The following is a 14,150-nucleotide window of genomic DNA, read 5'->3' on the forward strand; positions in this document are numbered from 1 at the left end:
GGCTACAAGAACACAACACTGTCACTGTGCCCCCACACCCTCCAGCTCTATGCATTTGGTTACCTGAGGAGTAATCACCTGCACATATGAGAACAGACTCTGCATGCTAGACTTTTGGTATGATGTGCTATCTGGTTAACATGTATAGACTTCCTGATGAGCAGCGGTTTGCTCAGTGCAGATAAAAACACACATGCAGAGCAAGATAAACTTCGCTCTCCATCTGGAACATCTCACATTTGCCAAAATGTCCTAATTTAGCACAAGTAAGGAAACAAGGAGCTTTGTCTCTGGTCAGTTACTTTGTTGTTGTGATGCTTCTTGTATAAATCTGACACAGCTGGAAAGCCTGTTTATGTCGCTTTAAACGGTGCCGGTGGTGTCATAAGCAACACGCGTTTGTGGGTTAAGCACAAACGCACACATGGAGGAGTTTCCAACCAGCTTATCCTGCTACTGACTTTTGTTTAGTGCAGTTTATTGGACTGGACGATGGAAGATTTGGCAAATACAACATTGGAAGCCACAGATGTATTTTCCTAACAAACGAGGCCCCATGTAAGGGCCAATAAACAGGCTTTCACAGCAATAACACACCAAACACACTTTCTTCGTTGTTCCAGTCCAGACAGAAACTGGTTATTATCCAGAGATGATCTGACTTAGTTTATACCTGTTAAATGAATTTGCATTAGTAAGCACAGGTGAGGACGGTACACTGAGGTTTAGTCATCAGACTGAATTTCTACAGGTAACCTCTTCATGCTGATGACTGTCCCGCTGACACGTGTGAGGAGGACAGACAGATGTTTCCTCACCATGACTGCTGCTGTATGCTTCTAGGTTTGTGGGACTACTCCATTCCTGAACCCTGAGGCCCATCTCCAGGGACAGCACACGGACTGTGGCCGTCTTTCCACAGCCCGACGGCCCCGTCAGCAGCAAAATACCACTCTGTAGATGAAAGGCTCAAACTGAGTCTCCGACTTTACAGCCTCCTCAGACAACAGGGCCTAAAATGATCAGAACTCAGGCTGTGGCTGAGCCACGTGTCCACACAGGGAAAGTTTTCCACCAGCAATCACTCATTTTCTTTTTGTCAGGGAGGATGAAGCATTATCATCTCTGTTACTCAAAGAAAAATCAGAGCATGAACTGCTTGAACGTGATTACTTCACTCAGTGTACGAATGCAAAGCGTAGTTACCTTTGTGTTGGTGTGAACTCTGATCCACTTCTCAACTTCCTCCACCTTCTTCTTGTGGACAGCTAGTTCAGCCTACACAGATGGACACACCGTAGCATAAACCGCTCAGTACACAGTCAGCGCTAATACCTCGTCACAAACACAGGACGGGATCGTTCATCTTCCACACAAACACAATCAAACCTGCAACAACTGATAATAAACATTAACACAGATTTAGTCTCACGAGGCCTTTAAACTTCAAATGAACTTCTCCCAAGTGCTGATTGGCCAAACCTACAAACATACTGTTCAAAACATGAAAGGAACACATTGAAAGCATCAGATCTCAATGGAGAGAAATCGTCCTGTAGATCTACACTGACTGTGTAACGTGTCAGGAATTAAAGTCAAGATCAGTCTACAGACACCCCAAAGTCAAAGTGGAAAAATGATGTGACAGGCTAGTTTGTAATGGCCCCTGCAGGCAAACCTGGCAACGTCACAGCATGCTGTTAGTGAGATGACAGAGCTGTGGGAGACCTCCTCAGACATCACTGAGCTCATGGACAGCTGCTCGCTGGCAGATAGAACAAAAACTGAGGCTACGTTCACTCTGCAGGTCTTGATGCTCAATTCAGATTTTTGGATCAAATGCGATTTTTCTGTCTGCTTCTTCACACTACAAATAAAATGTGACAGCAAACGCGCTCTAGTGTGAACGCTCAAAGCGGCGCAAAAGAAGACGTCACACACAACGCGCTCTGTTTAGACCCAGAACAACAGTGTTGTGTGACTGATGGCCTTAATATAAAGACTTTGGACTTTACGTTTCCCAATTTTTGCTTTAAGTTATAAAGTTATCTACATTTGGCCTAATAATGATCCTTACTGCTGTTTTAGAGGAGCGCTGCTTCAAAGGATAGATTTCTGTCAGAATCTGCAGATTATACAGAACAAAGAAAATGTTCACGTTTCTCCAACGTTGTCTTCCCAACAGTTTCACTGGATGGCCAGGAAGCGTTCGCGATGTCTTCTCCGGCGCTGATAGTTGGCGTCTGTCTTGTGTCAGTGACGTAAAAGACGGATTTAATGCGACGTGACCATCAAACAGCAGTCGCAGATTTGTATCGTATTCAGCACCACATACCAAAGTGACCCAGGTCTGATTTGAAAATATCGGATTTGTGCCGTTCACACTGTCACACCATGATCGGATAGATGGGTCGCACAGGGTCAGAAAAGTCTTTCGCCTGCAGTGTGAACGTAGCCATAATATCCCAGAGGTGTTCTTTTGGATTGGTGTCATTCAGCGTGGGGGCCAGTCAATACTATGAATCCCTTCATCCACACTTCAAATCCTGTCTCCCCCCCACCCTGGACCCCCACCAATTCGCATACCGCCAGAACAGGAGCACAGAGGATGCAGTCTCCATCGCACTCTGTCCTCTCACACCTGGACAACAACAACACCTACACCAGAATGCTGTTTATAGACTTCAGTTCAGCGTTCAATACAATCCACCCCTCACAACTCATCAGGAAACTGACAGACCTGGGCATCAGTTCCCTCATCTGCAAATGGTTACTGGACTTCCTGACCAACCGCCCCCAACATGTCCGGCTGGATAACCGCTGCTCATCTACCATCACAATGAACACCGGTGTACCACAAGGCTGTGTGATGAGCCCTTTCCTCTACTCCCTCTTCACCCACGACTGCAGACCTGCTGATGGTTCCAACACCATCATTAAGTTTGCAGATGACACCACAGTGATTGGCCTCATCAGTGACAACGATGAGGCCGCCTACAGGGAGGAGGTGGATCGTCTGGCTGAGTGGTGCGACAGAAACAACCTGCTGCTCAACACCGAGAAGACCAAGGAGCTCATCGTGGACTACAGGAGGAATGCTGACCCACATCCACCCATCCACATTAAGGGGACGGCTGTGGAGCGTGTGAGCAGCTTCAAGTTCCTGGGAGTCCACATCTCCGAGGATCTCACCTGGACGACCAACTGCTCCAAGATGGTCAAGAAGGCTCACCAGCGCCTCTTCTTCTTGAGGACTCTGAGGAAGAACCACCTGTCCTCAGACATCCTGGTGAACTTCTATCGCTGCACCATCGAGAGCATCCTGACCAACTGTATAACAGTCTGGTACGGGAACTGCTCTGCCTCGGACCGGAAGGCGTTGCAGAGGGTCGTGAAAACTGCCCAGCGCATCGCCGGAGCACCACTTCCTGCCATAAAAGACATCTACAGGAAGCGGTGTCTGAAAAGGGCTGGGAAAATCATCAAAGACCCCAGTCACCCATCACATGGACTCTTCACCCTCCTGCCCTCTGGGAGGCGCTACAGGAGCCTCCGGACTAAGACCACCAGGTACCGGAACAGCTTCTTCCCCACAGCTGTCAGACTCCTGAACTCTGCCTCCTGACATCTGACCCACGTTAACACATGGACTGAACATACACACACCCACAATGGACAGCTGTACCCTCAAACACACAATAATAACAACATGGACTGAACCACCACTCACAACCACTAGCACTTTATATAGCCTCTGTAGAAACTATCTACACCCTCACTTATCTTAACTGCACTACTGTATAGCTCTGTGTAAATAATCATTCTGTACATTCGATAATCTTTAATCCTACAACTGTTTACAACTTGCATAGTTCCCATTTCTGTATAGCTGTATATCTCAGATTCTGTAAAGTTATTTATTTCATATTCTGTATAGTTTTTCATATTTATATCCTGTTCATAGCCTGTACATAGCTTGTACTCACTACAGCCTGTACATACTTATAGTTATAGAATATTCACAACATACTTCATACCGTGTACATTATAACATACCATAATAGACCCATTTCTGTAATATACTTACATATCTATATTATTGCTAATATATATTGTAATATATCTATATCACTAAAGCACTTCTGGATGGATGCAAACTGCATTTCGTTGCCCTGTACCTGTGCAATGACAATAAAGTTGAATTCTATTCTATTCTATCCTCCAGGAGCGACTGCATACTCTCACCACATGAGGCTGGGCATTGCTGTGCACCAAGAGCAGCCCACTGCACCAGCATACAGCCTGACCATAGGTCCAAGGGTTTCAGCCCAGCACCTAATGGCAGCCAGGGCGCTGTTGCTTACCCTGCAGAGGTCTGCGCGTCCCTCCATGGGTATACCTCCTCAGACACCGCTGAACCACCAGCAAACCAGTCATGCTGAATGACTTTACAGGGATGTTCTCCACAGGTTCTCGAGACCCATTATGTCTACCACATGTGCTTTCAGCTCTAAGCCTGCTCTCATCTTTGAAAATGACCTGGCGTCAGAGGTGCCAATTCTGGAACTCGATGGTAAATGCCAATCAGGCTTCATGGTGCCAGGCAGTGAGCACAGGGTCCACTAGAGGACACCGGGGCCTCGGCTGACCCTCGGAAGTCTAATTCTGATTGTTTGGTCAGAAACATTCACACCAGTGGTCTGCTGGAGGTCATTTTGTAGCTCTGACAATGCTCATCGATACTGGCCCTGCTGATAGGTTAAGGACCTTTACGGCCTTGTCCAGCTCTCCTAGAAGAACTGCCAGTCTCCTGGAATCTCCTCCAGCTGTGCTGGGAGATGCAGCAATGCTAATGTATTGATCCTGGAGCATGACTACCTGTACAGCCTCTGTAGGGTCCAGGTGTCACCTCATGTTACTGGTTGAGACAACGAGCCCAGACAAATGCAAAACTAGTGCAAAAACAAAAAAAGATGAGGAGGTAACTATCTATGGAACGCCAGGACTGCCATAATGAATTAATTAAATACACCATTAAATAATTAATTAAAATTGGAATTAATTAATTATTGCCACATTTAATTAATTATTTAATGGTGTATTTAATTAATTCATTATGGCAGTCCTGGCGTTCCAAAACTATCAGGGACCTCCACCTGTAAAACCACTCTCGTTTTGAGAGTTGTCTCGTTGTTGCCCCTCTGGCACACCTGTTACTAATTTCACTAACACCAAAGCAGTTGAAACTGACCAACAGATCAAAATTTACTGTCCTGATGCTTTATTCTGATTAAAAAGTGGGTCTTTCTGTGACTGGACTCTGTTCCAGTCTACAGTTACCCCTGGTGAGACCCTGAGTGGGTAGTAGAAGGTTTCCCATCAGGGGACTCCATCGTGCTATGCAGGGCCTTGAAAGCTCACGACAGCATGCCGGACTTGAACCTGAGCTGTTGTTGGTGGACTGTGTTGTGAAGGGCAGTTTGTACATGACAAGCAAAGGTGCTGACCTGTGAGCGGGGTGAGTATTTGTCCACCCAGGGCTCATTCTGGTCCAGTTGAGACGACTCCTTCAGCAGGTAGGAGACGCTAGCTTCTCTTTTCCTCTTCCTCTTTATCTCAGCCTTGGAGCATAAAACAGGGTTGCCATTTCTTCTTCCAGAAAGAGAAGAACATTCCTCTCTCAAATCAATAAAGGACGGATCCACCCAATGGTTTGCCTGTTATATATATAGGAAGTAGAGCAGGACGATATGACCAAAAATATTTATCACGATATACATTTGAAAATTTGTGATAACGATATAACTGACACGAGAAAATACTTTACAACTCCTCAACTTTATTAGTGCAAAACAAACCCCAAAAAACATAAATGTATTTTCACTTAAACAAGCAGCTGTTTTTTATCTGCATTAAAGCTACATCGTTTCATTCAACGATCCGCTTTTGCCCTCCTCATTCGCCATCGCCGCCATGCTTTTTCCGCCATGTGCGTATGAAAACAAAGGCACTGCACATGCGGTTTTACTCGTATTGTATCGCGATATTTCATTTTCGTATCGCTGCCTAACATTGTACCGGTATTACCATGAACGGTATAATATGATATATGATGATATGGCCCAGCCCTAACACGAAGTACAAAAAATACATAATTAATTGATGCAAAACATGACAAAAGAGGTACTTGGCTGCTCTGTGCTTAATGGAGAGCTAGTACCTCAAAATAATGGTACGTGAATCAGGTCGGGGAAAGATTACATTCCTTAATAAACATGTGAGATGCAGGTGATACCTGAACAGGTACAGCTATGTGGAAAACACAGCTTTCAGCAGGATCCATGCAGTCCTCTGACATACTAATACAACCTTACTGCTTCCACAGGAATCAAGTGTGACCAGAACATTTGACAGTTTGCTGGTCTTAAGTATTTGAGGTGTGTATTAGCACATCAGAGTGATTACTGTACGATCCTAAATAATGGTTGGGTCAGTGCTGGTTGGGCTGTATGAAAGAAGCATCAGAGTTTTGCGAAGTTTAGTGAAATAAATCTATTTAAACCAAACAGAAATGAACACTGAAACTCTACTCTGGACACTGCTCATGCAAACAACGTCATATGGACGTGGCTTATGTAAATGGAAGCACTTTGTAATAAAGTAACGGTTTCTATTCTTCCTGTTTGCAGTGTGACCCCACTGACCCCGGGCTCCCCTCCCTTCAAATCCGAAATCCACTCACTCGAGTACTGTGTTACTTACCCTGCGCTCAGTAGCTTTATCTGCCACAGAAAGCTTGTTCATCCTTAAAGCTGCTGTTTCCCATAGAGAACAGTATATTAGTGAAGGACCGGAGACCTGAACAGCTGCTGGCGACGAAACGAGAGAGAAAACACAGCCCGTAAATATCGCAGCACTCGGGACAACAACATCTCTAACTTACTGCGTCTGTTAGTTAAGCCACAGGACCAGACTCCAGGACCTCTGTCGAGTGTCAAACTCATAACCAGGCTACTGTTGTTTAGCTAATTACACATTTCACAGTTTATATTCGGACGGCAGCTTCTGTTAAGCTAATATAACTTCGCTTTACCTCGTACGAAACACAGCTGGCTTTTCAGAGATTCGCACTCTTGTCCGGGCACAATGGAAACTTCAGTTTAAACCAATCACACGTATGTTTCCCACACACTTCGTGCGGAGCTGTAAAATTTAAACTCCGACAACTAATTGTCTAACTGTCGCTAACTGACTGCTCACTGACGTAATATTGACGTAAAGCTTCAGTTTACGGCAGTGGAATCAGTCCGGTTATAGCGTACAACAAAACAAAGTTTTACATCGAACTGGTTCCCAGTTTTCCAGGTTTGTTAGTTAACTCTGGCCGTTACTGGTCTGACTGGAATGACATGGAGGAATAACAGCACTGCTCTGACTTTCAGGTGTCGATCATCAAACACGTGTCTGCTGGAGCTATGAAGACGAAGAAGCAACCGAACATCCTGCTGACAGGTTCGGTACATTTATACACCTGGTTACTCTCTGCAGTTACCCCACTGCAGACGTGAAGCCTGCGCTGCGGTTAAATGTCGGGTAGTTAGTAGGTGTTCAACATGTTTGTAATCATGGGAGCTGAGTCCATGTGGTCTGATCTCAGCCATCGCGTCCTGTGAAGCTGCAGCTGCGATAATAACGATGATGAAAATGGTGTACAGTGTATTTGGATGCTGTTAGATATGTACCCGTCCCACGCACACAGAGGGGTGACATGATGAACAACCCGAGTAATTATGTCGCGGGGTATACTGGAGCGTTTGCCCCTTGGACCCACGTGTCAGCACACCGAAGTTATTCTGACTGATTATACGGTGAAACGTCTCTGTTCGCGTGGAGCTGCCGTGTCCCACAATGATCGCGCCTCCGTGCACACGGGGGAGGATGAAGTGCTGTGTTTTGGAGCGGGGCGTTAGAATGTGCTTACTCTTAGAATGAATGCCAGCGCACACTGAAGGTGTTCCAGCAGCTTCAGGTCCATGTAGCATCTATTATTTATCTTTACTATAGTTCCACCTTTAAGCATGTGAGTAACCTACCAACCCGTTATATAATCAAAGGTACAATAACCACTAATGTCATGATAACCTGGGACTTCCAATGGGGGGGCTCGTGTGGACCTGATTGACCTGAGGCACCAACCAGAGCGCAGCAGGGTGCTCACCTGTAATGGCCCTGGTTTTCCTGAGACAGGAGGATCTGGCGATGGTCTCCAGGGGTGGCAGAGGGCAGCCAGTGACTTTCTTGGTCAGAGTTAAGTATCCTCTGTGCAGCCTTCCTCTTCTCAGCAGTGGGTCTTGAGTACCAAACACCAGGCAGTAGGAGAGCACGCGCTCCACTGAGGAGCAGTAGAAGGCCAGCAGCAGCTCCTGGTCCAGGTTCTTCTTCCTGAGGACACGGAGGAAGTGTAGCTGCTTCTGGGCCTTCTTCACCAGGGTGATGGGTCCAGCTGAGATGTTGGTGCCCAGAAACCTGAAGGTGTTCTCCATTTTTAATGAGGGGGGAGTGTCTGTGCCTCCTGAAGTCAGTTATGAGTTAAATGGGTAAACTAGATGTATGGTCAACAGAAGATTCAAATATCATCACTATCACTACTTTATAGCCTTGAGTCACAGCAGAGACGGTTCCCAGCAGCTGAAACCCCCCAGTAGCACCACTATCACTGTATTTCTTACTTCTACTGAATTATTAAATGCCAGGTGGGTAGTTGAAGAACAAAACTGAGCATTTTACTGCAGAATCAATCGGATGCTCATCACCAGATGGGGTAAAGTCAAATCTTTAATATAGACTAACTTTGAATTTGAATTCAGCTGTTAACTCTTCTTCCTACAGGGACTCCCGGAGTTGGAAAAACCACTCTAGGAAAGGAACTGGCCCAGCGCACGGGGCTGACCTATGTCAACATAGGAGACCTGGCCCAGGAAGGTAAAGGAACTTTGGGAACTAATGGGCATTAAGACAGAAACATCTACCATGCTAGGGACAAAGATCATTCTGAGAATAAACTCAGAACTTTGGGATTAAATGAAATAGTGCTGTGACACAAAGGCTGACTGTGGAGATGACAGCTGTCACAGCTGCTGTGGCCTCCACAGATTCCCTCTGGTACATGAGTGGAACAGACTCATCTTATTGTTTCTTCTGATGTCACACACATGATTTGTGTTCCACGAGGGTGGAGCCATCAACATCCTGGCATTTGTACCCGTCCACTCTGACCAGGTGCAGCTGTCTGCACCATCTTTTCCATGTTCTTATACTTACAGCACACGGTGTCTGTGACCCAAAGCAGAAATCATGTTCTCAGTACAATTATTACACTTTCACTAACTCGTCTACACAAAGTGATTTACAGCCAGTGATTCTGTTGATGGCCCTGCTTTCAATCACACTGAATCTGAACTCTGCATATGAAACATGGATCATTTTTTCCTCCAGGACAACTGTTTGATGGATATGATGACGAGTACCAGTGCCCCATTCTGGATGAGGACAGGGTGAGTGAACTTCCACACTGGACTGTAGAGCAGAGAAACACAACGATGTCTGAGGCAGAGAGATTTATATTCACCAGTACCTGCTACCTGCTACTTTTTCAAAGAGCCTGCCACCAGTTACTCAGTCAGTGACATCACTTGATGAGTCACGAGAGCGACTCCTTCCTGAGAATCCAAACCACTTTTTTTTTTTAATGCCCAACAATGAGCACAAACACAGTCTGACAACAAGACCAGACCAGCAGCAGGAAGGTTTTTGAAAGAGAAAATGATCAGATTTGTGAGCTGAAGGTAATAACTGTGCATAAGTGATCAGGTGGATGCATTTGTAAAATGGATCGGAGCGTGTGTTCATGTGTACATCTTAGTTTACGCCTGTGCAGCACATTGTAAGCATCTGCAGCCTTTTGGAGACACATTTCTCTCCATCATTAAAACAGGGGAAGAAAGAGGGCCTGTGAATCTGTCCACAGCTGTTAATGTGCTGAGCTTTATTAAATATCATTATTACAACAAATGATAAATGTCTGGATATTTTGCCACAGCACACTTTGATGGTTTCCCCTCTCAGAGCCCACCTCTCCGCTAAGTTGATGGATTTCTGTTTATTATTTCTAGCAGAATTTTGCTGCTTGCAGACAAAACAAACGTTTTGCTAACGGTGCAGGTAGATTGAGGGAGTGCATCGAGTGTCAGTGTTGGAGCTTGTTGGTGTTCTGCAGGTGGTGGATGAGCTGGATGAAAAGATGAGTGAAGGAGGCGTGATCGTGGACTATCACGGCTGTGACCTGTTCCCCGAGCGCTGGTTCGACATCGTTTTTGTCCTGCGCACAGACAACACCCAGCTGTACACTCGACTGGAGGCCAGGTAACAACACCTGGGTTTGTTTCTGCTCACAGAGCAGTCATCACAGCGCTGTCATGTTACAGGCTTGCTCCACAGTGGACTACACTCAGTGTTCACATAAGACCTCAGAATGACAAAGTAACACAAGCTGAAATTCTTGCAGATTTATTAAAAATAAAAAAACAAATTTAACATGTACATAAGCCTTTGCTCAAAACGTTGTCGAGTCACCTTTGGCAGTATGAGTACGACGCTACGAGCCTGGTGTGTCTATTTCTGGACATTTCTCCCAGATTTCTTTGCAGAACCTCCATCAGCTTTATCAGGCCTGTGCAGAGATGTTCGGTGGGGCTCACTGGGCTCCAGATGGGTCACTCAAGGACAGCATGGTCCCAAAGTCACTCCTTTGTTATCTTGGCTGTGTGGTTCAGTCTTTGTTTCATCAGACCAGACACTTCAGTTTCTCGTGGTCTGAGTCCTTCAGGTGACACTTGGCCAATTCCCAGTGGGCTGTCATGTACCTTTAACCAAGGAGCAGCTTCTGTCTGGCCACTTCAGGGCTGATTGAAGGTTATCCTCTCTCCACAAAGCCACACCGGAGCTCTGTCAGAGGGATCATCGGGTTCTTGGTCACCTCCCTGACTAAGCCCTTTCTGAATGAATCGCTCAGATTGGAAGAGTCCCGCTGGTTCATTTGTTGGTGGCTCTGGGTGCAGATACAGTCCTCTGTGGTCTCAGACAGTTCCTTACACTCCATGGACTGGTTTGTGCTCTGACGTTTACTGTCACCTATGGGACCTTATATAGACAGGTGTGTGTCCAAGTCCGGTCAACTGGATTTCAAAACAGGTGGATTCAGCCAACTTACAGAAACATCTGACAGATGATCAGTGAAAACAGGACGACTGTGATTACTTATCTACTAGGGGTGCAACGATACTGGTATCGATATTAAACCGTTCGATACAGTGCCTTCGGTTCGGTACGCATATGTATCGAACAATACAGAATTTTTAATTTATTTTATCAATTTTCCTTCTGACTATGCTGTCTGTGTTGAGCGCTCAGTGGATCTGCGCTCGACAGTGCAGCCTAGGCGGAGTAGTCGAACGCAGATTCACTGAGCGCAGCGCAAGCTAGCGAGACAGACGTTAAGCTCTCGTTGCAACATGGCAAATTGAACCTCCCCCACCCTCATTCAGATCTGGCCTTTGGAACTATTTTGGTTTTCATGTGACGTATGACCCTGAAGGTAAGCGCGTCATGGACTAAAGTAAAACAGTATGTTGGATGTGCTCAATTACATGGGTGGGAACTAGTGTGTTAGCGCAGTTAGCTCGTTAACGTGTTGGCCGTCTAGCCCCACGCACGGGGCGATCAGGGGTAGCTCGTTAACGGAGATTTGCCGTGTTGTGGCGTTAAGGTCATTTCAGATTAACGCTGACAGCACTAGTGGGAACACAACGAATATGACTGCACATTTACTCCGACATCATCCTAGTGCAAAGACAAGTGGAAGCAGACAAAAACAACAAGCACGCATGCTACAAACTTTACCCGAGTCATTTAGACAGCCGTTAGCACAGGATTCTCCTTATGGGGACCTGATATGTTTAATATGCTGCTGAGAATATAGCCCAGAAGAAGCGGATAGTATAGCTTTTACTTTGGAAAGAGACATTTCTCTGTAATAAACTCTCTTTTCCAAAGATGAGGGATTTCTCCGTCAGATTTATTTTTTTTCTTATTACTTTGTTGTTTCAGCAACATTAAATTTAAAAACTGTCCTTTTGAGTTAAATATATATATTTCTGATAAATGACAAATTAAAAAAGGGCATGAACACTTTTTTTGTATCGAAAAAATATCGAACCGTGAATTGTGTGTATCGCTGCCCTGTTAGCTACATGTTTTTGTTTTTAATACATTTGGAAGAATTTAAAGCAAAGCCTTTTTTTACAGGTGCGAATGGAATTTGAAGAGTTTTGAAATGAGGCTGCAACATGACAGCGTTTGATTTGGAGGGAAATACATTTGTTGCTGAAGTGAAAACGATGAGATTTCTGATTCATGAATTAATCATAGTTAAATAATGTGATAGTTCTTCACTACAGTGTTAGCCTGCAGTACACTACACTGGTTTTGTCATTGAATTATTACGTAGCATATGGCAGCTATTAACAGTTTGAATTTAAAACGGTGCTTTTGAAGTTGTGACACAGTCTGCTTGGACAAACACATTCAGCCTCTGTGGCTGGGAGCTAAGACACATGGCTGACTGCAGCTCCAAGCTCTAACCAGCTTCAGCACCTTCTGCATACAGACGAGAGCAGAGCTGTCACTGCTTGTGGTAAATGTAGCTCTATCATAGGCATCACAGTCATTCTCTACTCCTGGATAATGACTGTGAACATGTGGCTGAGCCATCCGGGTTCCAGAAATAGCAAGTGCTGTGAGACTTGTCTTTTTTTTCCGTAAGAAAGCTGTAAAAATGAGAACTTCCAGGAACTCGTCTGCAGCCACCGTGTCTGGTTCCCTGTCTCTTTGTATTTGAGTGATAATTCATCATTTTAACCATTGAACCAAGTTGTCCCTGTCTTCTTTGTGACTGAAAGGGGCTACACGGGAAAAAAGCTGCAGGACAATGTGCAATGTGAGATCTTCCAGACCATCTATGAGGAAGCCATGGAGGCCTACAGTAAGGAGATTGTCCACCAACTTCCCAGCAACACTCCTGAGGACATGGAGCACAACCTGGAGCAGATAGTGCATTGGACTGAACAGTGGATGAAGGACCATAACTAGGAGGTGACCTCATTGGGTCAACAAGAGTCAACAATTAAAACCTGAATTGTATCATTTCTGAATCTGCGTTTACTGTCATATTGAGCAAAAGTTTTGAATTTGTTTGTATTTTGTTTCCAATGACCCGACTTTCTTGTAATTGGTCTTGAGCAGGGGTGTCGAACTCCAGGCCTCGAGGGCCGGTGTCCTGCAGGTTTTAGATATCACCCTGGGTCAACACACCTGAATCACATGATTAGTTTATTAGCAGGTTTCTGGAGAACTACAAGACATGTTGAGGAGGTCATTTAGCAATTTGAATCAGCTGTGTTGGATCAAGGACACATCTAAAACCTGCAGGACACCGGCCCTCGAGGCCTGGAGTTGGACACATGTGGTCTTGAGCAATAGTTGGACAGACTTTCAAAGTGTCTCTTTGGACAGTGCCTGCTTTTGCACTCAGTTTTTATCCAGTCTTTGTACAGTTTTCAGAAAGCATGTTGTTTAGCTACATGACCTATGAATCAATTATCACCTAACTGAACGAATGAATCAGTGTTGTCTAGATTTAGATGGAATTCTATGACAGACAAGGCAAATAAACCATTGTAATTGGATCTTTAGGCATTTTGCTACTAGCCACACAGTTTGTTCTCATGTTGTTAGTTCAATCTGTGATTAAAGGCCAAAGAAAGCAGCGTTTGACGTAGGTACTCAACCTTTTGTGAAGTTCTCCAAGGAAAGATAACCAGCCCACCAGGATTCCTCTGCCCATAGACACCCCAGAGAAGCCTGGCCGCTGTGGCCTGATCCCACAGAACAGCTACTGGAGCACATACAGCTGAAAGCTATGCTGGGTTGTATAGGGGCAGACCGGTCAAAGTGCCGATCCCTGTCCACCACCCAAATAAACTACAGTGGACATGTCAGCGTGGTGTGATATGAATGGCTGCTTGGATAAGTTT

The 14,150-nt window shown here is 45.3% G+C and overlaps 2 protein-coding genes across 4 annotated transcripts in view; one reads left to right on the forward strand and one right to left on the reverse strand.

Moving 5' to 3' along the window:
* The window catches only part of rad17 (RAD17 checkpoint clamp loader component), a 24,504-nt gene extending 15,666 nt beyond the window's left edge, over window positions 1-8,838 (reverse strand). Inside the window, exons 1-5 of one of the 2 annotated variants that reach the window (XM_040046499.1) lie at window positions 8,219-8,838; window positions 6,763-6,866; window positions 5,508-5,717; window positions 1,207-1,278; window positions 819-954 (exon numbers count right to left, since the gene is read on the reverse strand). In XM_040046499.1, the coding sequence (XP_039902433.1) occupies window positions 819-954; window positions 1,207-1,278; window positions 5,508-5,717; window positions 6,763-6,866; window positions 8,219-8,543 (847 nt within the window). In that variant the 5' untranslated portion in view covers window positions 8,544-8,838. Of the gene's footprint in view, window positions 1-818; window positions 955-1,206; window positions 1,279-5,507; window positions 5,718-6,762; window positions 6,870-8,218 lie in introns of both variants that reach the window. The other variant, XM_040046498.1, reaches the window with a different exon arrangement.
* On the forward strand, window positions 6,793-13,883 carry ak6 (adenylate kinase 6). 2 transcript variants are annotated; one of them, XM_040046509.1, is made up of 6 exons: window positions 6,793-6,901; window positions 7,443-7,512; window positions 8,890-8,982; window positions 9,496-9,554; window positions 10,277-10,422; window positions 13,017-13,883. In XM_040046509.1, exons 2-6 carry the CDS (start codon window positions 7,476-7,478, stop codon window positions 13,204-13,206), a joined length of 525 nt encoding a protein of 174 aa, XP_039902443.1. In that variant the 5' UTR covers window positions 6,793-6,901; window positions 7,443-7,475; the 3' UTR covers window positions 13,207-13,883. The 2 variants fall into 2 exon arrangements, with proteins under 2 accessions (XP_039902443.1, XP_039902442.1); XM_040046508.1 differs by lacking the exon at window positions 6,793-6,901 and adding an exon at window positions 7,249-7,365.
* Window positions 13,884-14,150: the final 267 nt, after the last annotated feature.

Source organism: Simochromis diagramma, unplaced genomic scaffold, assembly GCF_900408965.1.
Source record: "Simochromis diagramma unplaced genomic scaffold, fSimDia1.1 OVJJ01000005.1, whole genome shotgun sequence".
In the NCBI taxonomy this organism is placed as follows: domain Eukaryota; kingdom Metazoa; phylum Chordata; class Actinopteri; order Cichliformes; family Cichlidae; genus Simochromis; species Simochromis diagramma.

Coding starts and splice junctions, on each gene's coding strand:
- ak6 (XM_040046509.1), top strand. CDS start 7,476: ATGAAGACGAAGAAGCAACCGAACATCCTGCTGACAG. Junction 7,513..8,889: donor ACCGAACATCCTGCTGACAG/GTTCGGTACATT, acceptor TTCTTCCTACAG/GGACTCCCGGAGTTGGAAAA. Junction 10,423..13,016: donor TACACTCGACTGGAGGCCAG/GTAACAACACCT, acceptor TGTGACTGAAAG/GGGCTACACGGGAAAAAAGC.